The sequence below is a fragment of the Numida meleagris genome, chromosome 1 (genome assembly GCF_002078875.1).
Source record: "Numida meleagris isolate 19003 breed g44 Domestic line chromosome 1, NumMel1.0, whole genome shotgun sequence".
Classification (NCBI taxonomy): Eukaryota; Metazoa; Chordata; class Aves; order Galliformes; family Numididae; genus Numida; species Numida meleagris.
Genome location: NC_034409.1, coordinates 108,935,015 through 108,961,340, shown reverse-complemented (window position 1 = coordinate 108,961,340; position 26,326 = coordinate 108,935,015). Strand labels below are relative to the sequence as shown.

Genomic DNA, 26,326 nt, shown 5'->3' with positions numbered 1-26,326 from the left:
ACTTAATGAGAGTCATGTACATTTTCCTCCCAAAAGGCAGGGTTAATCAAGTGTTTGATGATTTTCCAACTGTCATATAAATAAGGATATAAAAGCGAGTAGGAATAAAGTCGGTTTTAGAATACTTCTTTTTTATTATTTTATTTTTGAATTTTCTAGTATTCATAAAAAAGTATTGGACTGACTCGAAGACACATATGCAATTCACTGTGTTCAGTATTACACACTTCTCTACATAGTAAAGAAGCATTACAGTGTTAAGTACTAAATCTTAGCTGATGCATCATTTTATATTGGTTATTTTGTTTGACAGTTCACGTAAGAACTTGGAAGTACTTCTATACATATACGCATATAAAAACTGTGATACAGTGTGATCAGATCAAAGACATTTTATGCAATTATTATAGGAAGATATGATAGAAGGATTTAGCTCAAAAAATGTATCAAACATATTAAAAAATGTTATATAGATCTTAAATTTTAATACTCTGTTGTTTTACACCATGTACCATCAAGCAGTGACAAAAGTGGATGACTGATTTTCCCTGTTGTTTTCCTGTTTGTCAAGTAGAGCAAAACACCGAGAGATAGCTGAGATATTGTTATAACTTGAATAATTTGATATTCTCAGTAGTTTTCTTCTAGATTGAAAAGTGAAAGTTTTGGTAGTTCACCAAAGGCTATCTTCAGTTTTGCACAACAGCTACAGTCTGTGTAATGGCTTGGATGCCAGATTTACTCTTTTAATTCAGTAAGGATTCTGAACCTGACTGTTATATCATCTGCTGATCTATGTTGAGCCGAACAGGAGAACAAAATCATTGAATTAGCAAGGTTGGAAAAGACCTACAAGGTCATCCAATCCAACCATCCACCTACCACCAGTAATCCCACTAAACCATGTCTCTCAACACAACATCTAAACGTTTCTTGAACACCTCCAGGGACAGTGACTCAACCACCTCCCTGGGCAGCCCATTCCAGCGCCTGACCACTCTTTCAGAAAAGTAGAATTTCCTAATGTCTAGCCTAAATCTCCCCTGCTGCAACTTGAGGCCATTCCCCCTTGTCCTGTCACTAGTTACAAGAGAGAAGAGGCTGACCCCCAGCTCACTACAACCTCCCTTCAAGTAGTTATAGAGAGTGATAAGGTCTCCCCTGAGCCTCTTCTCCAGACTAACAATCCCAGCTCCCTGAGCTGCTCCTCATAAGGCCTGTGCTCCAGACCCCTCACCAGCTTCGTCGCCCTCCTCTGAACACGCTCCAGGGCCTCAATCTACACCCAGGCAGATCGACACTTCCTGCCAGCTTGGTGACGTCTGCGAACTTACTGAGGGTGCTCTCGATGCCCTCATCCAGGTCATCAATAAGGATATTGAAGAGGACAGGCCCCCGTGCCAACCCCTGGGGAACACCACTCATGACTGGTCGCCAGCTGGATTTAACTCCTTTCACCACCACTCTCTGAGCCTGGCCCTCCAGCCAGCTCCTTACCCAGCAAAGAATGTTCCTGTCCAAGCCACGGGCTGCCAGCTTCTCCGGGAGAATACTGTGGGAGAGTGTTGAAGGCTTTGCTGAAGTCTAGGTAGACCACATCAACAGCCTTTCCCTCATCCACCGGGTGGGTCACTCGATCATAGAAGGAGATCAGGTTGGTGACCTGATGGAGTCTAAGCCCTGCAACTGTGTACTGGAATTGGTTCTAACATGCTCTTTGGATCCCAGGACACCAGCTGAGGTTCTCTGAGGCAAGTCTGCAGTGTTGCCAGTGACTGTTACCCTGCAAGTTGCTGGACAAGGTATGTGAGAGAGGCAGTGCTCCTGAAAAATGTCTTAAAGGAGACTGAGACTTCTTGGCCTCTCTGCAGCCACCCTTATTCAAATAGAAAGAAGCAAGAGTGTCTTCTATGCAATATCAAGTTGGAGAAGGACTTGGAGGACCTGATGGATGAAAAGCTGGACATGAGCCAGCAGTGTACTCTTGCAGCATGGAAGGCCAACAAGATTGTGAGCTGTATCATTAGAGGTGTGGCCAGTTTGGAGAGAGTGGGGATTGTTCTGCCCTCATGATGCCCCCTCTGGAGTACTGTGTCCAAGCCTGGGTCTCCCAGTACAGGAAGGATACAGAGCTCTTGGAGCAGAACCAGAGGAAGTCCACGAAGATGATCAAAGGGTTGGAGCACCTCTCCTGTGAAGAAAGGCTGAGGGAGTTGGGTTTGTTTAGCGTGGAGAAGAGGCGGCTATGGGGAGCCCTCATCGTGGCCCTCCAGTACTTGAAGGGAGCTTACAAGCAGGAGGTGGACTGACTTTTTACACAGTCTGATAGTGACAGGACAGAAGGAGGAATGGTTCTAACAGATTATCAGATTGGCTAAAAAGGTAGATTTAGGTGAGGTGTTAAGAAGAAATTCTTTCTTCAGAGGGTGGCGATGTGCTGGCACAGGCTGCCCAGAGAAGCTGCGGTGCCCCATCCCTGGAGGCGCTCAAGGCCAGGTTGGATGGGGCCCTGGGCAGCCTGAGCTGGTGGGGGGCAGCCCTGCCCACAGCAGGGCTTTGGAACTAGATGATCTTTAAGGTTCCTTCCAACCTAAGCCATTCTATGATTCTAAGTGATAACTAGATTATCAGCTGAAACACTGTCTCTGCTTCTTGCTCCTTCAAAGTAACCTCTAACTTGTGTAAGCCAGGGTGTCCTATACATTAGAATTTCTCCATGAGCTTAAGTTTGACTCCTCAAAAAAAAGGGTGGCAGCTCAGCACAAAAAGGTTTTGTGCATCTTCAACTCTGATTCAGAATTGGATCTTGACATTAGGAAGGCAACTGCAGTCCCTTATCCTTTTCCTTACCTCTAATTCAGGTAAAGATATTTAGTGGATAACAGCGAGCAAGCATGTGAAACTCCTATCGGGAGAATGTGCAGCACCTCCATCTTCAGTGTACAAGCATGGAGCAGGTTCTCCACACCCCATCTCTTCTGCTGTTGAATTTCACAGTGATCAAAATGCCAAGCGAACAACAGAAGGCAGTTTTTAGTTGTTACCTGTGGTACTGTAACTCATTCCTTGGTCACCATGCAGACCTCCAGACACTAGAGAATCTTTTTTCTTGTAGAAATCCTCTTAAGATTTCAATGGGACAGGAGCACTGTGCCTACAGGAAGACATGCAAAACTTAACTATCACCTGTGAGGTGGCCTTAGTGCCAGTCACGTTGAACTATTCAGCTGAAAGAGACTGGTCTCTTTCTAACTTCACACCGAGTTTTCTGGCTGTCATTCTGTTTCAGCTTTTTTTTTTTTTTTTTTTTTAAAGAAAGTGGAGTTTTTCTCTTCTGACAGTCATCTTGAAAAAGTAAAACAGCCTATTAGAGTATTTTTAAAGTACTCAGGTCTGCAGATGAATGTAAATTTTTTCGTTAGTCTCATAATCCAACCTTTGACATTGTGTTCCAAGTTCATCAACCCAAGAAACTGTTATTTCATGGCAGTCACTGTTTGCCTGTGACAGTGAGAGAGTCTTGTCCATTCTCTGCACTTCTGTTTCCTCTCATAAAACATTTTTCTTTTTCAGTGGTAAGCTGTTATTAACACAGTAGGATTTATGCTTGAGGGGGATTACTGCTGTTTTTCCAGCAGGACCAGATCCTTCAGATGCTTCTCAAACTGTTTCTGTCAGTTGTTGGCAGACCATAGAATCATAGAGTCACCAAGATTGGAAGAGATCTCCAAGACCATCCAGTCCAACCATGCATGTATCACTAATATTTCCCACTAAACCATGTCCTTAGTACAATGTCTTTATGTTTCTTGAACACCTCCAGGGACAGTGGCTCCACGACCTCCCTGGGAAGATCCAAGGGACACACAGTGATATGCATAGGAATGCAAACCACCTACTGGGGATCTCCTTAACTTGAAGGGGAGCACTCCACCCTCTTGTGCAAACAGCAGCTGCTGGACTGCTTTATCAAATGCAGCATTTGCTGTGCATGCCTCTAGGTACATCAATAGTTCATGCCATTATGGAGGGTACAGCATGTAATGAAATAGTCCAGTGGCTGCAGTTTGCGTGGGAGGTGCCGAGGTTCACCTAATTGACATTGACATTGCACTGGTAATTTGCAGTCTCTGGAGTTCCTGTTTTGAAAACACCTGCTTTGGGAAAGTCCATGAGGGATATTATTTGAGAGTAGAAAAACAACTTTTTCCCCAATAACTTGTTATCTTTAATGCGCACATCTGTATCTGTGTTTCTTTCTCTCTTCTATCACAGTTTTCGTGGTTCTAGTCTGTAGTTAAATTAATCAGGAGAGTAGAGTTTAAACATGCTCTGTGTAGATACTGCATTGTAAAAATAGTTTTCTGGTGGCTGGTACATATCCATTTTATGTATATGTAAAATGAGAATGTACATGTAGACTACATGTACTAGTGGCAATTAAGCATTAACAAAGTAGTAACTGCATTTCTCTTTTGTTGCCGCCTCTTTCTGTGATTGTATATGAAACTTACTTCTTGGACTGATGGAAAAGCATAGTATCTGTTAATGCTAGAAAATAAAGGCAGTCTTAGGTGCTGCTGTATGTAAATGTTTGGAGGCTGCTGCTAAAAAATGTTTCAGCATTCAACTGCTAGGGCATAATAAACAGGAGATTATTGTATGTGAAGACTGTTAAAGCATTTCGTAAAATTGCAGTAATGATTACTTCTGTATACCTAAGTTTTGTTTATATTCAAACTGTGTTGATGAATTTAAAATAGACATTTGTCCATGTTGTCATGGCATTTTTATTAGTTATGCTTGGAACAGGTGGTCAAAAAATTGAAAGAGAATGAAGAATAAGAAAACAAAATTTTCACTCCAGCTGCGTCAAGTAGAATGTTATGTTTTGTAGGCTTATTCTGATTTTAATGTATTTTGTTAGAAATGTACGTGTTAACTTTTGAATAGTTAAATTGATGCTATTTTATGATATTCTTTTGCCTGGTTCAAATCTGATTATATTCACAATCTATGCAAGTCAAACCTTCCAGTAAGTCTTGTGAGAGTTTACTAAATCCTTAATATAATATTCTATTAATTATTCTTCAGCTACTTTCTTCACTTTCGTAGTGAGAGGCATTGTTGTATAGGTAAGTGGGTGGGAAGATAGCTGCAGCATTGATTTTGAAAGCCTTGATTTGGAGATGATAGATTTGTGTCATTTTTTTTTCTGAATTATTGCAGCAGTGCTGTACAAAATGTAAGCCCAGAGGTACATTTAATCCTCAGTAGTGTCTGTTTTCCAATCCTGCTTTCTCCTTTTGTCTAGTGTTAGCTAGCCTTTCCTGCTTGTTAATGGAAACTCTCCTGGTCTTGTTGAAAACTCTAATTTAATTGAAATCAATTCCAGTAGACTTAACCAAAGTTGTTTCTTACCAGCTGGTTGACCAATATCTATAGAGAACAAACCTGAGGTATTTTCAGGTAATTGAGGGATAATTTAGACCACTGTCATTTATTTCTGCAACCTGAGAGCTCCCAGACATTCAATTCTGATTTAGCCTTTGGATAAATCAAATTCAATTCTTATTTAGCCTTTGGATTGAAATAGGAAACTCTGTCTGTGTGTGAAGGCCAGTTAGGAAGCGGTGGAGTCTAACAACCTATTTGAGGACAGCTCTGTTGCCATCATCTCTGAAGGAAGAACTTTTCCTCTTAAGCCATGTCCCATTTAATGTGCAACAGCTCATCAGGCTGTTAGCTTATATCACCTCTTTGGTTCTGGAAGCAGCGAAGACCTTTGAGGGAAAATGCCTCAGCAATGTGGATGCCTTGGATCCTTCAGACCCATCTTTTTTTGGATGTAGGCTCGGGTGGAGGACAGTGTATGTGAGCAGAGTTACAATTCTGCATATGGTATAAAACAGCAATGTCTTAATTTTTGGGATTTGTCCTGTATTTGATAGGGACCGTAGTTACCTTTTTAGAACTTGTCCTTCTGTCTTTGAATGGATTTTTAAACACCAGTGGCTAACAGACTGAATACTGTATTAAAATTAAGAAATGCAGGTATGCAATGATTTACACATACTTCTCTGTGTAATAAAAGCATAGCTTAAAATGGCAATGGAATCTACAAGCATTTCTAAGCCAAAATTCAGTGATCATTTCTGTGTTTGGCCTTCCAGTTTGAATTGTATTCATTTAGATAATGGTGGGCATACCGTTATAAGATGTGGATTCCTGTTTGTTATGATTTCAGCGTAGTTACTGAGGTGTGTAATTCATCACCACTCACACTATTCCAAATGAAGCTTAAACAAGGTGTGAAAAACTGCTTAGCTAGTGCAAGTTTTGTCCCTTTTGTGCTTTACTTGCTCCTTTTCCTTATGTAAACAAAAAAGTAGGGTGTAAGGTGAGGTAAACTTTTTGACTGTACACTGCTTCTGTTCCACAGTGAAAATTTAGGGTTTTTTGAAATTGGTCTGATCTTAAGCTGTATGTTAATAAGTCGGATAATGCTTTAGGTACAAAACATTTCTGTTGTATTGTCCAGAGGAAGTTATGCACCATCAATGTGTTTTGACATCAAGAATGAGAAAAGAGCCTGTAAGATTTTTAGACTGGAAGCATTTCTGCTGATGAATTCCAGAATGAACTTGTGTGTTTCATTAATGAAGCCTGTGAAAAATATTTCTTGAATTTCTCTTTGCAGCTTTTGTCCTTACAAATAATACTATGCATTGATTGGAAATTAGATCAGTTTGCCTGACCATAATGTGACTTCTGACACTGTGGTATGCCCTGTCCAGCCATGTGCTGCTTCACAGAGGATGTAGGTCTTCCTCTAGCCTTGCTCAGTGTGATTGCCTAGGGCATACAAAATGAGACTTAGTCTCTCTGGCATTGGTGCTTGAGTCCTACCCTAAACATGACTGGTTTCTGGTTTCTGCCGTTGTGTGGGCTGTGATGTATGTGAGGATCTTTTCTTTTAGCCAGTTGCTCAATTTCAGGAGAGCTACCATGATGAGTCTTAGTTTCTTTCTGAATTCCTCTGAATTTAATTCTGTTATCTTTTAGCTTCATTTCAGCTGTCCTAATTTTATGCAATTGGCCTGAGAAGCAAAATATGCTGTGTCAATCTTGTTTAGAGTCATACTTCTTCTTCCCCAATGTACAGCTAGTCCATAGTGCTTTTGTTTTGTCTGGCACTGTGCCACCATGGACAGGAGCATTTATAAAGAGGATTTAAAGATAAGGAAATAGAATCAGAGCCATTTTCAGCTGTCATGGGAATATGAAAAGCAAGTTACGGTGACAGGAGGTGGCAGGCTGTCCTATCTGTGTTTTCCTGGAGTTAGCTAAGAGACTGGAATGTAAGGGACTAATATGTGTTAGGTGAGTCCCTACACTGGTGTTGGTGCTAGCAAAAGGAGTAAGAACATTGAAAGTGGAGCAGGTTGGGGCAGTGTGAGGAGATGTGTGTGATTTTCCAGGCCTAACATTCTGCTTCTCTCAGGGATCTGTGTGATCTGCAATCAAAACAGCCCAGCAAGGAGTTAGTTGTGAAAGGGTTGATGACTGTGTGCAGTATTGTTCTACAGTTGAATTCATTTTGTTGCTTATTCCTGAATCATCTTTTCTGAAATAACAGATATGTTACTGTGTTTCAGGTAGTAAGTCAGTTTCTCTAATTGAAAAGATTAGACTTTCAAATGTATTAAGATATCTGGAATGCAAAATTAACCAGTCCTTGAAGAACGAAAAGCGATGGAGCAAAAACATTTAAACTGTTATGTTGATTTGTTCTTCAGTAATAATTCCTTCTGATTCATTTTCAGGTCATCATGTTATTAACAATTATAAAAGTAATACTTCAGTAAGAAATAATATTTTTATCTGTTTGTCTTTCAGGGCAATTAAAGCATTTCAGGAGGCGCTTTATGTTGATCCCAGCTTTTGTCGAGCCAAGGAAATTCATTTGCGACTTGGACTTATGTTCAAAGTGAACACAGACTATGAGTCCAGTTTAAAGGTAAGTTTAAGTCCTTTCAGACTGAATTTAACGTTTACTATAAGTAGTGTTGCATCTTAAAACTGGAAGTAATGTATAAATGATAGAATCACACAATGGCTTGGGTTGGGAGGGACCTCACAGATAATCTAGTTCCAACACCGCCTGCCAGCCACTAGATCAGACTGCCCAGGAACCCATCATGCCTGGCCTTCAATGTCTCTAGGGATGGGGTGAACGCCTCCAGGCATGCATTCAATCCCACAGTTAGAGATCTTTGATCTAGACTGTGGTGTGGAATAGCAGATGAACTGTATTCACTCATACTGGTGCCTGTTAATGAGCTCTGTTTTCTAGCCTGAACTTCATCTTCTCCACTTTGGAAAAATACAATCAAGGACTAAGTAAAATCAGACATTTTAATGTGTAGCTGTTGCATACTACTTATTTTCGAAATAAAAGTGCCTAAGTATGAAATATCTTACTCTGAAGACAGAGTAAGGATAGGATTTGAGGTGTGTTGGTTACTAGAAATATTCAGGAAAAAAAAACACAGAAAATTAAAGATGAGCACTGGTACTCTAGCAGTTTAAGAGGAATGGGATGAAAAATTTGTTGCAGGGCTCTCATTGAAGCAGAAAGTCTTGGGGAAAGGCTGAAGTAGTACAGAAAGTTGGAGAAAAAAGAAGAGAGGAGTTAGCAGCTTGATTTCTAGATACTCATCTCTGTTTTTCTAGCTTAACTATTGTAAACTGTGTGTTCATAAAAAATCATTGATGATAGAAAGCTTTTATGCAAAATAATGTTCTCATATGTTTTATATTGTTTCTAATTTTCTAATTGTGCAAAGGGAAGAGGGCAAACAGGGCTGCAAGGGGGACTTTGGGTGAGAGAAAAGGTTTGCAAAGGTGGGGGCTGCTCTGCCGTATGGACAAGTGGGGTGTGCCCATGGCAGCGAGACTTGATGAGGTGCATAAAAACGTGTGTTAGTTAATTCCTATATTTCGTCATTTGAGAGTCTTATTGTAAGGCAGCAATTTCTGACTAATCAGTCAAAAATTGTGTTAATACAATACTTTGTCTCTTCTCTTTTATTTTAAATTTTTTACCATTTGCCTTTTTTTTCTCAGTTTCTGTAATATGTAACTTTATCTCCCTTCATTCAACATCTGCTATTTTTTCCCCTCCTTCCATTTACCACTCTTTATCTCCATGTTTTTTCTGTCACAGAATCTAAATTTAGATATATGTATCTCTGAAAAAGGAAGTTTTTATTTTTAAAGGAGTTTCATATTATGCTGGGAAGTTCATCTTTGTGGTTGAGAATTCTGCAATTTGTAACTAGATGTCATTTATACATATATTTCTGCATATTAATCTCTTCTAAAAAACTACTGAAAACTTTTTTGCTTCCAGCAGTATTGCAGAATGACTTCCCTTGCCTGGCATTGTTTTCCTGCAGCTTGTATTTGTGATTTGTGTGGCTATTGGAAGCATATCATCAAAGATTTGAAAGAGTAGAGTGTTACACAGTTTTTCCTTTTACTCTTTGTAATAACAGGAAGCACTTCTCATCAGGGTTTCTTCTTTGATCTAGAGTCCAAGCTTTCACCTGTAGAGACAGGTGAAGTTGGGAATTTTAATTAGAGAGGGCAGTGTTACGTAGGAATATGAAAGATTCAGTGTAGTCATTGACAAAAGAGCAAGGGCAAGTAGAAGTAGATCATTGTGTTGAAGAAGGATCATGTATGAGTTTGAATGGTCCTATTTCCTCTTACTTGGGCATTAATTTTGTATTGGCTGTTACGATACGTAGGAATAAAAGGAGTGCCAAAGTGCATTTTTTTTGTTTGTTTTTATAGACATCTTAGGGACAAAATAGAAGTGTGAACTGTGAACCCTCTCCAGCAGTTCCACATCTTTCCTGTGTTGGGTGCCCCAGACTTGGACTTAGTGTTCCAGCTGGGTCCTCACATGGGCAGAGTAGAGGGGGACAGTCACTTCCCTTGCTCTGGCCACCCCTCTTCTGATGGAACCCAGGATACCATTGACCGTCTGGGCTGCAAACGCACACTGCTGGCTCATGTTCAGTTTTTCATCAACCTGGACCTCCAAGTTCTTCTCAGAAAGGCTACTCTCAAGGAGTTTTTCTTCCAGTCTGTATCCATGTCTGGAATTAACTCAAGTGCAAAACCTTGCATTTTCTTTGTTGAACCTCATTAGGTTCACTTGGGTCCACCTTTAGAGTTTTTGCATGGCATCCCTTCCTTCTGCAGTATCATCTGTACCACTCAGTTTTGTGCCCTCATTAAACTTGGTGAGGGTGCGCTCAATCCCATCATCTATGTCATTGATAAAGATGTTAAAGAGCACCCGTCCCAAGACGGACCCCTGAGGGGCACCACTTGTCACTGGCCCCCACCTGGCCATAGAGCCATTGACCACAACCCTCCGGATGTGACCTTTGAACCAATTCCTTATCCACTGAATAGTCCACCTTCAAATCCTTATCTTTCCAATTTAGAGATAAAGATGTGGCGAGGGACCATGTCAAATGCTTTGCAGAATTCCAGGTAGATGACATGAGTTGCCTTCCCTTTGTGCACCAATGCCATCACTCCATCATGGAAGGCCACCAGATTAGTCAGGCATGACCTTCCCGTGGTGAAGCTGTGCTGAATGTCCTGGCTCACCTGCTCATCCCTCATGTGCCTTAACATGTCTTCCAGGAGGATCTGTTCCATGATCTTCCCAGGCACAGAGGTGAGACTCACCAGCCTGTAGTTCCCCGGGTCTTCCTTCCTCCCTTTCTTGTAAATGGGAGCAGTGTTTCCCTTTTTCCAGTCTCTGAGCACTTCACCTGACAGACATGACTTTTCAAATATGAAAATTATCAAGAATTAGGTAACTCCTTCCTGCTGTGCCATGAAGTATATAATTCTGTCAGTGAATCAAGTATTTATATAGATATGTTGAGAATGTCTTTTATATCATCTACTATGTTTCATTTTATCTCTTTGCAAAATAAAATGGTCACACGGATCTGTAGAGATTTTTTTGTATAGCAAACTTTTAGTTTTCAGTACACCAATAAGGACTGTGAGAAAAGCACCAAAGAATTTTTTTAAAAATAGAAAAGGAATTAACCTTTTTTAAATGCAAAATTATCGTGATTCCATTGTTTTTATGTGCAGTGTGATTAAGTCACTTAGGAAAACAAATGATAACAACAAAAACAGCTTAGCCTGAAGCAACGCAAAGATCTTCAAAAGGATTATGAAATAAACATGAGAGTGGGTTTGCACTGAGGATAGTTTCCTTAAATCAATATAACTACAGGCCTTTGCTAAAAGGATGTCTCATTTTGCACTTTCTCATCCTGATTGCTGCAATGAGTCTAGTGACTTTCCATTTGCAGAGTGAAGTGGACCACAAGTCTGAACCAACTCAACTTGTGATTGCGCAGGCCTATTATAGATGCAAGATAGAAAGCAGGAGTGTGCAAATGGGAAGGAGAGGGGAGAGCTGTGTTATTCCCTTCTGATACACAAGCACTCTGTGCATTGTGCTCTGTGTATCTGATGCACTCTGCTCTGGAATACTCAACTCAAACACCTAAGGTTGAGTTTCTCTTTTGCTCCCTTGACTGTGAAAGCTGCTATCTTTAGCAGGGAATCAATAACCAGCAGTGAGTAGCAAGACAGAAAGGACCCAGTGGAGCAATCCAATTGGTCTTGGACAGTTTTGGTTGTTTTCATTTTTGTTCAGCTGCAGGTTTAATATAGAGTCTTGAGACGGATTCATTTTGTTCTACATTGAGACAGATCAATGCGTCCATCAGAATATATAAATTGAGGAGTAGAGTAAGTGGAATGAGCAGGACGGTAGCTTCTTGAAAAGCCCATCAGATTGATCCCAAAGTTGAGGTTTAAGCCAGAACTCTCCGTATTGAAAGAATACTAGACACAAGGCAGAAAATACTTCCTTAGTGAAGAGAAAAAATGGTGGAGATTATGCACAAGCACAAGGAGAAGAAAATGAGGAAGAGAAGTGCAAAAGAATGTTTTCACAGAATGTCTGCTTCCAAGACTGAATGTCTCACATTCAAAGATGATTGTGGGTTTTTTTTGTTGGTGGTGGTGGTGCTTTTTTGTTTTCTTTTATGGAACTTGTTAAAAGAATTCAGGATTTTAAAGGGTGGCTTTGGGTTTTAGGATTGAGGCAGCTAGTGACTGGCCATGAACACAGACCATTTCCCTGAGGCTCTGTCTAATATAATTCATAGTCCAGTTTCAGTTTCCTGTATGACACTAAGGCAGAAAGTAGAATTAAGTTTTCATCTGATACTCTTTTTTGATGGTTCTGAATTTCACAAATTGTACCAACGTTGCATTAATGTACTTTGAAATATCATAATATTTTTGATGGTATTTAAACATTCATGCTAAGTCTGTAATTGCTAAGAATAAACCACTGCCAACAGATGAGTCATTGCCAGTAAGAGTCTCCAGGCAAAGGAGGAAGGATGGGAATCTGAAGGTCATATATTCCATGTTTTTCACAATTTTAGACCATTAACATAAATCATCTATATTTTATGTAAGCAATTTAAGCACAAAATTAATTTTTACTACTTTAAGATGTTGATGATCAAGATAATTACTAGAGTGCTGTTTAACAAGCATAAAATCAACTCTCAGTGTTTTTGCAAAATCAATTACTGCTTTTGCATGTTTTTAATATTGCCACATTATGGACTTGCAAATTACTCCGAGAACCTTTGGCTGCTCTGTTACCCAGTTGCTGTAAACTTTGGCAAGAACACTGGGGATGCTGAAAATTACTAGGTCTTCAGGATTACATTAAAGGAAAAACATGGTCCTTCTAGTCAAAAGGAAAGTTGTCATTCTGTAACCTGACAGTTAGGACAGTGTTATCTTCTGAAGTGATATGTGAATGCTGTATTTGCCTCATTCATCAGAAAAACAGAATTAATTTCAAAGTCAACTGTTTATGTTGGGGGAGGGAGAGGAGAAGGGCAGGGATTTTATTATTGCTCCAACAGAAACATATATTAAGGTTTATATCATAGTCCTAACCTTTTCACACTTCACTGTGTGTCCCCACTGCACCCTTCCTATTTGCTCATGAAACGAATGATACCAAGAATACTGTTTTCAGTTTTGTTGTCTGTGGTGGTTCCATGATAAGCTAAAGGAAGAATGAAGTAAGTTCTTTAGGAATGCAGTATATCTTCTTATTAGTTTGTCTAGTGAGCTGGAAAAAATGTACGCATTTTTGAGCACGTGCTCCGTTATTTCTGGCATGTCACCTGCTTATTCCAGTTTTCCTCTTTATTAATACATTCTTTCAGTTTTAGCCTTTGTTTTCATATGTTTACTCATCTATCTTACGCATGTGTCTCAGTTCCTCTCGTAAGTATATTTGAATCTTAACCTATTGGTAGCAAATATGCTTGAAGTTTCTAGAACGTGCCTCTGCTACATGTTGCCCCAGAAGCATTTGTTTGAGCTCTGCAAGCTATAGACAAGGTGATCTGATCACTGTCTCTGCAAAAGAGGCACTATGTGACCTGGTATGTGACTAGCCTGTTGAGATGCAGAAAATACAGCCTTCCCATCCATAAGATGCTTTGCCTTCTGTCAGCCCTGGTGGCCCTTGTCTAGCTGAACGGAGATCAGTAAAGCACAGAGGTGGATCTAGGTATGTTGTGTGGGACTCGTACGAAAGAGAAGCTGAGGAAAAAAGAAAAATTAGTTCTAGTATTATTTAGTTTAATAGTTGGATTACATTAGAAACCACAGCTATGGGGAACCAGTCTTCCATCTGGTGCTCATTCTGTTCTGCTGTGTTAAAGTATCATAGTGCCCTTTTAGGAGGGGATGATGATGACAAGCCTTAAAGCCTTTTGACTGTAAAATTCAGTTAACTTCCTTTGCTGACATACTACATCAGAGAAAAAGAAAACTTACTTTTTCATTTGTATTAGAACGATAACATCAAGGACATGATGAGTGGGAGAGAGTTTTTCTGTGGTTTTGGTTTTATGACGTTTTTTGTTTTGTTTGCTTTTATGTGTTTTCTTTTGGTTGTTGTCTTGTAATGGGTGGTCAGTAGGGACTCTGAACACGAGCAGGTTATTTTGACAAATGAAGCTATATTGTGTTTTGGGAATTCTGTTTGCTTGCTTTTCAAGTACTGCAGGTACATTCCGTGCTCGCTGACAAAACCCTTAGAGTAATGAGAAATTAATTTTTCATGTTCTCAGATATCTGCCTTTTAATAGAAACACTGATCCTGTCTTACCACTCTTTAGAAATTTTACCTCTATTTATAGATAGAGGAGCTATCTTAGTAGTTTGCCACAGGCCAGTTCTTTTATCTTGCCCAAAAAACATCGATTGAAATACAGTTTTATTTTTTAAATTATTTTCCTAATTATTCTCATTTATTAGTAACATTAAGACATCGTGCTTACATTAGGGTAAGGAGAAGGTTTCTAAAGAAATAGAATTTATTGGGAAAATATGCATGAATGCATGAATATGCATGAAACTTATACAGATGAACAGCTCTAAGTATGTATTTATAGTTGGTACCTATATACCATCTCTTGCTCAATTAATTTTATGTCTATATATATCTTCATGAATTATTTTTTTAGATATTGGAGGTAGTTTATGTAAACATGTAGCTGTTATAGAAATTGTTATGTCTTTTTCTCAATAAAAAATGAAAGTATTTATAAAATTGAAAATCTGTTTTAAAAGCTTCAAGTGGTGTTTTACAGCTTTCATATTTTTAACACCTGCTTAGATTAGTAATTTTTTAAACATGTTAAATTGAAACCTTATGTATTCACCTCCACTTATTAAAGAAAAAAGTTAAATAGTCAAAATACATGTATTTATGGAAAGGTTTCATTTCTTGTGTATAGTTTTTATCTCTGTAATTGTAGCAGGAACTAATCAGGGGCATTTATTACTATGACATCAAACAGATGAAACGCTTTGGCTATTGTAAGGTGGATATCTAGATATTCAAACACTTTACTGAAAAAACATTTTGTGGAAAGCATGGTGAAATTAGGCACAAGATTTTCATGGGAGATCTCATTGTGGCTTTCCATTACTTGAAGGTAGCTTATGAGCAGGAGGGGGACTGACTTTTAACACTAACAGTGATGGGACAAGAAGAAATGGATTTAAACTAAAAGAGGGGAGATTTAGGTTAGATGTTAGGGGGGAATTCTTTCTTCAGAGGGTGATGAGGCACTGGCACAGGCTGCCCAGAGAAGCTGTGGTGCTCCATCGCTGGAGGTGCTCAAGGCCAGGTTGGATGGGGCCCTAGGCAGCCTGAGCTGGTGGGGGGCAGCCCTGCCTATGGCAGGGGTTGGGGCCGGGTGGGCTTTGAGGTCCCTTCCAACCCAAGCCATTCTGTGGTTCTGTGATTTTTTTTTATTATATTAAGTGGATGAAAACAGCAGTTGGGAATTGTATTATTCTCTAAGGCTTTGAAGTTTGTGTATGTGTATGATGGAGAAGTTTTTTAACACAGCATGTCACTAATCCAACTGCAGTAGAGTAACCATTGCAACTTATTTTGATGGTACATCACAGTGTATTGCCCACAGTGTGCTTTGTTTTGTTCTCTGTTCCTTAGTTTTGTTTGGGTTTTTAAGTCATTTTACAATTCTCCTATAACAGAGAACTGTAGAAATGTCATCATAACGAAGACGAATAAGTGCTGAAATTTAATTATTTTAAGAGATCTTCTATCATTGGGGGTGAGGGGAATGAAACAAACCATGAGAAGAAAAATAGTTGCTTGAAGTTAAGCATTGAATCTGATGGATATTGGTGCTGGTACACTTGCATGGTCTGTGCACCTTCTCTTTGTGAGTGCAGTCATTTGTGTTTCCAGGATTATCAGCTTTACCTGTTACCAAAAGGTTAGCTGCAGCAGATCCCTAGCAGAGATGGCCATGTGCTTTCACATCAGCTGGGGTGCCTGCCGGGCCTGTATGCTGCTGCAGGCTGAGGGGTGCTGGCAGTACACCTGCAGGGTCAAGCTGCCAGGCAGCCCCCTGCCCTGCTGCCAGCCCCATGGGCTCTAAGGCCTGGATGTCTGAATGCGGGTGGTGTGCACTTGATAAAACACGCTGCCAGCGTGCATGGAAAATGTAGCCAGTGGTGTGCTGCGTAAAATATTGGTCAGTAAATTCGAGTACAGCCTTCTTTGTTAGTGAAAATAGAGCTTTGATAATCATTCTGTTTGAAGAGCTTCTTCTGAACGTGTTGCTGTTACTTGGTTTGCATACGTCTCTCACCTTCATTCTTTCTGTCCTGAAGCAGTTCCTTTCTGCCCTGTCTGTGTAACAGTTTTTGTCAGTGTCTGAATGTTAGACAGAAGTCCCAGTGTGCTTGTGCTATACAAACCTTCGTCGTCCAAGACGAGGTCCTCCTGAGCTCTCCAGCCCCGCACAGCCGAGCAGCGAGCCGAGGCAGCAGCGCATGCAGCGCCGTCCTCTCCTGACCCTCTCCCCAGGCCCCAGCCAGGCCTGGCAAATGGAGGCCTGGCGCGCTGCCACGGCTGCTTATGCAAGGCTTTCCGCGTCCTACTTAGCTGAACAAAGGCTGCTCTGAGGGACCTAGGCATCGCACCTAGGTCACATAGGCAGAAAAAGCCATCTCTTGTCAGAGTTATACTGAGTCATGGTGGAGCTTTCTCTCATGGTAAGTCTGTGAGAACTGTCAGGTTTCAAATGATGGCTTGCCTTGCTTACTAAATAGATGCAGAGCTGAGGGTTGCTCAGCTTGATAATGCCCTCCTAGAGAGCAGAAGGGTTTAGAATCACTGCTCTGAAGTCTCTGACTTCAATATAAACAACAACATTAAAAATCAGACTCTAGGAGGAAAATGCATTGGTCATTTATCGATGAAACAACAAGTGTGGGTACTTGTCTCTCTTGCCTCTGAAATTGTGAAGGATGAGTGTGCTAGGAGAAATATGTTTAATTCTAGTAGTGAAAACATATTAAGTAATCCTTGCCAGATTACCTTTATTTTCCTACTAGACCTTTCATCAGATAAATTTACATGCAATCCACTGTATCTCTCTCTGGTCCTTGAAGAGGTTACCTTCGCAATTGTTTCCTCAATCAGAGGCACATCAAGGACTCCAGAGAAGACAGAATAGGCTGTAGGTAATTGTGCAATTACAGATGACTCCAAATCAAGGTATATTGTGACTTCAGTTGCAGCCCTTGAAAGGAGACTGTTACTTTTTAACATTCAGAACACTGCCTTCTAGGTAAATCCTCTTACTCTGCATTTGAATTTCTATAGACTGCTGTCTGCCTTGAGGTATTGTATGTCGTCTCTGAACTGCAGCGGCCTCTCCTGCATAATAACTATTTCACACAGCAGTAGCCAGCTTCAGTGCTGCAATATTTGAGAGAGGTGCAGATGTTTGCTAGCTGCTTCTGTTTGTTGCAGAGATGGAAGTTGGAAATTATTACTATTTTTAATTTTTTTGGTGCTGGCAATTGGAATTAGTGGACCTGCTTTTTGCTGATGAGCTTTATGTGTTAGAGTGCATGCTTTTTTTGAATGTTTTTGGATACTTACCAGGGGGTTATGGATTATTTATCCAGCAAGAGGTGTAGGTTTGCTTGTTTATGTGCATTTCAAAGGTTTTTAGTTTGAGAGGTTCTGTGTTTCTGTGTATTGCTTTGCTGTAATTGTTTAGGGCAAATGGTTTTGTTTTTCTGTAGTTACATGCTTCAGATTATCAATTTTCTTTTTTTTTTTTTGTGGCATAGTAAACAGTGCTAGCAGAAATGTTCTGCATTGAGAAAAATTTTCATAATATGGATTTTGAAATTTGAAATACAGTGTGGTGGCAGTAAGAAGTTAATTTTTTAGGAGGCATTGGTGAGAATAATCCTGCTTTTTACTCTGCAGCACTGATTTTACTGGTATATTTAAATATTAAAATGGTTAGATTTTCATGTATGGTTGCTTGCTTTCTGCCGGCGAGTCTCCCTGCAATAGCCCTCCTGCAAAGCTACTGCAGAACAATTGTCAATCGATTCTTTTTGGATCTGCTGATTTTTTATAATAGCATCGCTAGGTGAGAACAAATCTGTTCGTTTCTGCTTTATCTTTTCATATTAATTGTTAACGACAGTACAAGCTTACACATCTGTGCAAAATGGGTTTTGAATCGTTTAGATCGGTGTACTCAGTGTACAGGCCAAAGTGTATAGATCTGTGTTGTTAGGTTTTTTTTCTGGTTAGGAAAGCTGCAATATAATGTAGAGCATTTTATTTTTATTTAGTCTTTTTTTTGAGTTGCCTGCTTAGTAGAATCACTATGGTAACAGACTAAAGGATGTCCCTGAGGCACACAAGCAGCATTGCAATGTAAGTGATGGGAGGTTTTAAGTTCTCTCTTACTGCTCAACACTAGGAAAAAAAAATAACAGGCAAGACAGAGAAATAAGCTAGTATTTAATATTTCTAAGCTATTATATTTATGCTAAGGTTAAAAAGCTATTTTGCGAGTAATGTGTATGTGAATTCATTGTTTCCTGTACTCTGTTTTGGGAATTATGATGCTAAAATTTTCATTAAAATTCGTATATTTGGGTTATTCAACTTGAGTTTGTTTCATTTTCTGAAAGCTGCTATATATTACAAATGATGTTGACATAAGTCAGTGAGGAGGTAATACCACTGTATGCCTCAGCTAATGAGGAACTTCTTTTTTATACTGTGCTATGGATAATATATTTTTCTAATATTTATTTTCTGTTAAAAATCTTTATTTAGAAGTTTGGTAGTCTGGTAAGCTCTTGTAAATCTTTGAGATGTGTGTTATATAGGCATAACATACAAGGTATTATTGTGAGCATAAGGAAGGTTGCATAGTATCTAGATACTTTGAGTATGACAATATGGAAAACAAGTTGCATATACATCCATTATCGATGCATTTTCTTTTTCTTCCCAGCTACACTGACAAGCTCCTGATGCCTCCTTGTTTGGCATCCTGAACACTGGGAGCTAAACAATCAATTTCATACTAACTGGATAAAATATACTGAAATGTCAGTAACATTTTGTGCATTAGAAGCCATTGAATATTGTATTTTAACGATAACTGTAGTATTACAGATGTTTGTAGTATTTTACATGCTGTGTCTTAAGGCTCCTGTGTTCTTAGGCCTTAATTTTAGTGAACAAATTTATTCATTCAAATTCTGCTCTGTATGTAGGAATTTTCTGTGAAGTTTTTAGAAAAGGGCATTGGCACTTGAGTTTGTATGCCTACTGTATCCATTTTAACACACTTGGCTATAACTGTAAATAGTGATCACTAAGTTGATGTGACACTTGTGAAATGATTGGTCGCATCCAAGCTTTCTTGTAGATAAACTTTACTGCTCTGCTTGTATTCTTCTTTATGGAAGAGTGAAATGCTTACCTCAGAATTTTAGAACATGAAGATGTTTTAAAACATATTTTTTATATCTTGAAGAAGAGTGATTAAAAATAAACAATGTTTAACTGCCATTGTCTTAACACCTGGAGGGGAGATAGTGTAAGAACTAATGAACTCCTTGTGAACTCATTTTTTAATGTAAAGGTACTCATTTTAAGTGTTTTTTTTTGTAAGATAAATTCTTTAAAAAAAAAAGAAACAAAAACACACCAAAAGCAACAAAACTTTAAATCACTTCTTTACTTGTTTACGGAAAAAATATTTTGTTTTTCTAGACGAATTTATAGCTTGAACGTTGGTCTCCATGAGGCTATGAGCTAGTAGTGTATTTTGACTGTTGATACAATCATTCTTCCATTCTTTTTTCTGTCTTAATCATTTTGTGGAGATACCTCTTTCAAACATGCATAACTAGAAGCATTGCTGTATGTTTACAAAAAAATTTTACTTTCCTCTAGTAAGCACTCTTGAACAGAAATTGAAGATTACTTTCTTTAAGACAAATGGTAAAATACAGTATTTATTCTCAAGTAGGAAATTGATTTTTTCTTAGTAATTTGCCAAAGTAGGAGTCTTACATTGTTTGAAAATCAATTCATCCTTGTTTTTTCAGCATTTTCAGTTAGCTTTGATTGACTGCAACCCCTGCACTTTGTCTAACGCTGAAAGTAAGTAACTTTTTAAGTACTTCCATTTATTTTGTTGCAGATTTTTTTTTTCTTACAGCTGTATCTATTTTTAATGAAAAGAATCAAAATCAAAAGATTGAGAAAGTACTGAGAAGGGAAGACTACAAAACCTGCTGTTTTAAATCGAAACAGATATTCCAATGGAATTGGAGATCGCTTTAGTAAATTAAATAAGTGAAAACAGACTTACTGTATTAAGTGCTCTGAAGACTTGAGTTCTAGAGGCAACTTACTATTTGAGTGTTTGCTTATTTATTTATAAATGTATTGCTTGTGCCATGGCACACAGTCAATAACCATTGTATCCAGGTGCCACAAAGTTTGAAAATATGTCTGTTTTCAGCAGTCACTTCAGTGTCATTCTAAAGTTCAGTAATAGTTTTACACTGTTGAATTAAAAAAAAAAAAGAAAAAAAAATTGATTTATTAGGTGCCATGACATATGTCAGTACTTTAACACTTTCATCTTTTAGCGTGATATGATCTGTTATACACATTATATTCTGTAGGCTGTTATGGATCATGCTACATGTATTTGTTTGTAATGAGTGGAATTGTATGCAAGAATAATTGTATGTTCCTGCATTGCATGGAGTCTGTCAGAATTACAAGACAGACAGTGGTGTAGAAAGTTGTTTCTTCTTGTACCTTCATGGTGTAGTTGGTGTTGAGGTTAAGTTGCTTCATAAGACTGACTTCAGAAACATTGTATTTAGAAGCATTTTTCTGTTTAATTCCAAGCTGGATGGAATTGTGAATATTCTGTCAGCAAGGGTAGATAAAGAGGTTTTGTTTACATGGACGAAACTGCTGGTTGCTTCAGTATCAAGGAGCCAGCTGCGCTACAGAATCCTTTGCAAAGCTATGTCACTTATCAGGAGCAGGCACAGCAATTTTCTAAAATTATTTGCAGAATTCTTACTAGGTCAGTAGACTTTGTTTTCTACCAGCCATGTCATTGCTTATTGTATTTCATGCTCTTTCCTGTTATTTCTCACTGACTTTATCAGTTTTCTCTGCAGCTCTGAATTTTTGTAAAGCTTTCCCCACACTTCCCCCACTTCACCTGTGCCCTGAGATTTATGTAGAGGTACGGCCCCATGTAAGAGCTACTTTGCCCTGTGGTGTTGGGCCCAGTGCGTAGCAAACAAAGGGGGAAGGAGTGAAGAGGAAGGGAAGGTACTTTGTCAGGTTCTCCAGTACTGCTTAGTGGAGGGACACCTGTGCGTCCTCATCTGAGATGTCAGATACTTTATCATAAATGCTTGAGATTGCTTTAATCCAGCCCCTTCTATTTCTAAAGTAGGCTGTGTGAGTAACAGCATTACAATGACAGTCTTCCTAGCAGAAGTGTTTGAGTACTAAGCACATCTTCCATTTATTTAGGCTCTTGCTAATGCTACACCTTTAATTTCTTTCCCCTTCATGGCATGGCTTTCTTTTATAGGTTCACACTGAAAGAGGTTTGCTGTGAGGGAGGAAAAATATATATATATTTTAGAGAACTCCCCAAAACAAAAGCTGGGGGTTCTCTTTCATCAGTGCAGAAGGAAGTTAGATAATGTGGTGAACATAATGGGTGTGTTATGTGCCCTTTAGCAAGGAACACAAAAAGTTTATTAAAATTTTAGATGATACATTTCATTATGATCTGTTTTCTGAAATGCAGTAGGGTACCTTCTTTTATAGTGGAGGACAAAGCAATACACAAAGGGATCTTTTCCCTTCCTTCATGACCCAGAGAGAAACCCTGGACATCTGAATTACCTATAACCTGTTATGCCATAGCTTTGAGAAAAATAGTTCTGTGTGACTGAAATAAGTTGAACTTGGCTTAAACAGAGATATTTTCTTATTTATTTCTAATTTCCTTACATACAGAAACTATTACTTGTCATTGTGCATCACTGCTTAGGGATTATATTGCTAACTATACAGAAATGTTGATGAACTTTGCATTTCAGAATGCAAGTAAAATCCATGGACTGGCTTTCTGTGTTTTGTTTTCAGTCTTGGTGCTTTTCTAGAAAACACATTTACTTTTTGACAGTTCTGTTTTATTAAATGCAAAATATCAGTACAAACATACTTTTTTGTGTTTTTAAAATGTAGTTAGTCTTTGTTTTGCATTGGTAAATTTGAAACGTTTATCTCTGACTTGAGAAAAATGTATTGTTAATGTCATTCATTATGTCTAATGTTTTTAATTTCTCACTCTTACAGTTCAGTTTCACATTGCCCACTTATATGAAATCCAGGTAAGCTTTTGGCTCCTTTTTATAAAGTGTGATGAAGTTTCTAACTGCATGATATAATCAGTCTGTGGCATTCAGCTGATTATAGATGCTTTTGTGAACTGAAGTTAGGCTCAAGTCCTAATATTATGCATGAAGATTATCTAGCTGAAATGGAGGGGCTATTTTAGTAAACATATGTTCACTAGTCTCCCAGTTAGCGTGCAAAAAACTGAAACATAACTTTGGCTAACAAATTGATTTTTTAATACATACATATAAATGTAAAAAATACATAGTTTCTCAATTCATACATATTTGTATTGTTTCTCACATTCACACACACAGAGTTGTCCAGGTGCATGTATATATTATATATAAATGTAAAAAACACACTGTCTCTCAATTCGTACATATCAGTATTGTTCCTTACCTTCACACACAAAAAGATGTCCAGGTGCTTTTTGAGTATATACAACATGAAATTTTCAAATTTAACTAGACACATGTGACAGAAGCTTGTGAGATCTGAGGACAGTAGCACATAAAGCTGTGTTATTATCCTGTGTCAAATCCTACCACAGAGTTTTTTAGGTGAATCTTTTGGGAAATTACAGAACACTCACTGAGCTTCCAGAATATAAATAAATTAAAACCAAACAGCTACTGAAACAGCTACTGTACATTTGTAATTTGACTGACTGGTCATATGACTGTAGATGGTATACTCTCCTGTCATGTTTATAGGTATAATATGACTGAGGAAGAGATGTGACATGAAAACAAAAACTGTTGTAAATAAAACATAACAAATTCTACATTTCTAGTCGATTGAAAAGTAGCTTGATAAAGTAAGTGCTGTCTTTTGATGGCACGTGGAAAGTGACATTAAGAAGGTAATCATTTATAAATAGAAGTTAAAAACTTGATGAACAAGGTATTTTCTTTTGACTGCTTTTGGGGCAGCAGAATGAATTTATGTAACTGTACAACAAAATAGAAATCCCCTATCCCAAACCACCTTTAAGAAACTTCCTGGATTGTTGTAAGACATTACAGAGATTTTTTGTTTCATTTTGAGCACTGGAGCACATCTGACAAGTTCATATAACAAAACATCCTATACATGCTAGTTCTTTTGATCTGCTAAAATAAAGCAGAAAGTTGAAAATCTCAGGTCACCATGCCAGGTGCCTTATATAATAGTGTGGCCAATATCGCAAATGCTTTCTAACTGGCAGTTGCAGGCAACGGGAACTTTTAATACAGGTCAGAGACAAAAAAAAAAAAAAGCACATACTGCTTTTAGACTCTGTTTGCCTCACAGTTCTCTTTAATGGGTGTCTTCTTTTCTGGAATTTGAGAAACTTTGAATCACAAGGAGTCTTGACTTGATTTGAGTATTACCTCTGATACAGCAAAGAGACACTTTAGGAGGGAGGCTGGGTGTTCTGTTTCTTCTGAAGGACACAGAGCTACAGTTTTGTGAACCCTTTCATATATATGAAAATGAGCTTCTAATAATGAATCAGAAAGTTCAGTCTTTCTGAACAAGAGAATCACCCAGTGCTGTTAAGAGGTAGTGGTGTTTTTCCTTGGTTTTAATGCTAGTTTCTACTACTTGATCTGTGGCCATGTGAGTCCTTCCAAGCTTATGAGGGTACCAGCTAAAGTTCCTAAAGAAAGATGGTATTTTTTTCCCAGCCCACGTTTCTTAAGATTGTTTGTAATACAGCCAAACTCAAGGGCATGTATTTGAATTGAATACCTAAATAAAAACAAATGTAAACATTATGACAGTTTTCTGTAACGCTTTAAGACATATATGTAGGCAGATTTCTAATGGGTAAATAATACAACAAATAACAAAAGCAAATATTATCTTAGATCTAGAAAACATACTGTATTCTAATAGATTTTTCTGAATCATTCCAAGCATGCAAACATCTTTTTGAAAGTGGAGATATTAGTCACTAGTATTTACCTATTTAACATCCAGATTGCTGCCCCTGCTGTCACACTATGTGGGGAACTTCTGTTCATTTGCCTATCTTTCATAGTCATTAACTTCAAATTTTGTTCCCAGTGCTAAATTTAAAGTTCTTTCCTGATTGTTTTGATTTTGCTAGCCATGGATATTTTATTTATTTATATTGTTTGTTTTCTTGCCAGTTGTCTACATTTCATGAACACCAATTAAAAACCTTTTCTACCAACTTCCCCTTGTTCCATTTGAAAGTATGTAATTGCTGCTTTAATTTTTCTTCCTGACTAGATTAAGGTTTTAAAATCAACAAAGTTGTCTTTTGTGATTGTGGGATCTCAAGAACCTAATAACATTTAACTTCTAATAAGTACTTAGGTTGTTTACAATCTCCTTCCCAGCTGTCCCTTTTAAAACAACACTAGTCTGTACTGTGTTCTCTTTGCACATAACAAATGTAACTAAGTCATGACAATTTGCATTTAGGTGGCCCTTTTCATTTTAGTAGGTTCTTCATCTGTTTGCCAGAACGTGGTCTAATGTTGAATTACCTGAAAGCATATTTTTTTCATTAAAAAATTGTGTAGAATTTTTAGAAACTGAGAAAAAAAACAACCCAGCAAAAAAACAAAAGAAACAGCAGACCTCAGCCTTTATAGACTTACGTGGAAGAGGAGGAGCAGAAGAATTAAGCATTTAAAATGAGCTCACAGTTAAACAATTATTGCTAGGGTAACGTGAAGAGAAACAAATGAGGACAGTATTTCAAAAAAATAGAAATAAAAATCAAGAATGCTTAATCTTTAATGTACACAAAACAAAAACTCTTACTGTTCCAGAAGTTGGAAAGGACCATGATTCTAACTTGGAAATGTGTTTTCTATTTCAAGGTCAATATAGGAGTTAAGAATTGAATGTTTCCATGCTTTAAGCACATTTAAATTATATGGCAAATAATAAGATAGCATATCTTGATTCTTGAGGCGTAATCTGTGGGTTTGGTTTAATTCTACATATGGTGGGACTCTTACCAGTACAGCAAATAGGCCATTCTAATATAACAAAAAAAGGAGAGAGGCAAAAGCATACCAGCCACCAGTTGCTGGTGATCTTCCTTTCAGTTACGAATTTCCTGGGAGTCATTTGAGTAGGGTTTTTTCAGATGTTGACTCACAATCGAGCATTCCTCTTAAAAGAAATATATTCATTTTAGTCAAGAAGTATAATGCATGCGTGAGGAGCTGACCAAATTTAATAATTTACAAATTTTCCTTGACTATTCTAAGTATTCAATTTATATTAAATACCATATTTTATGAAAGTTATTCTCTTATCATATATATACGTCACTTACGAAAGCTTTCATATGCACTGTATGCAAAAAAAAGTTCTAGATTTTTTTGTCAATGTGTTTGTGTGCTGTCAGTGCTGTGAAATCATTGCTATTGGTGATCTATTGTGAGGTTTATGATTAATCAATTTACTTTTTTCCTTTTGCAGAGAAAGTATCACTCTGCAAAGGAAGCTTATGAACAACTTTTGCAGATCGAAAACCTTCCTGCACAAGTAAAAGCAACTGTCTTACAGCAGTTAGGTATGTAAAATCAACTTTTATTTTTCTGTGTGTTTCTTTTTTTCCATCTTTGCCTTCAACAGTGTTTTTTTAAGGCTCCAATTTCAAAGTGAATCTTAAACACTGAAGATCATATTTGAGATTTTAACTCAAAATAGAGTGCACAACAGTAGATAATTAAGAAAATAAGAGAGAAGGGAAATACTGTAACTAAACTTACAAAATTAAAAAGCTCTTAGACTTACTGCAGTAGATGCCCTATAGGTTTTGGGCAGTAAGTGATATGTCAGAGCAAGAGTACCGTAGTTAGAATTCTC

The 26,326-nt window shown here is 38.1% G+C and overlaps 1 protein-coding gene across 18 annotated transcripts in view; it reads left to right on the top strand.

Annotated features, from left to right (window-relative positions):
- Positions 1-26,326, top strand: part of KDM6A (lysine demethylase 6A) — a 116,359-nt gene that overhangs the window by 36,248 nt on the left and 53,785 nt on the right. For 10 of the 18 annotated variants that reach the window (XR_002441770.1, XR_002441769.1, XM_021407162.1 and 7 more), the window contains 5 exons: positions 7,900-8,020; positions 20,143-20,197; positions 22,442-22,476; positions 24,625-24,690; positions 25,937-26,030. Coding sequence is in view for 16 of the 18 variants with exons in the window: in XM_021407162.1 (XP_021262837.1) it covers positions 7,982-8,020; positions 20,143-20,197; positions 22,442-22,476; positions 24,625-24,690; positions 25,937-26,030 (289 nt within the window). In the remaining 2 variants the exon portion in view is untranslated. The remainder of the gene's footprint in view (positions 1-7,899; positions 8,021-20,142; positions 20,198-22,441; positions 22,477-24,624; positions 24,691-25,936; positions 26,031-26,326) is intronic. The other 8 variants (XM_021407244.1, XM_021407238.1, XM_021407223.1 and 5 more) reach the window with 1 other exon arrangement.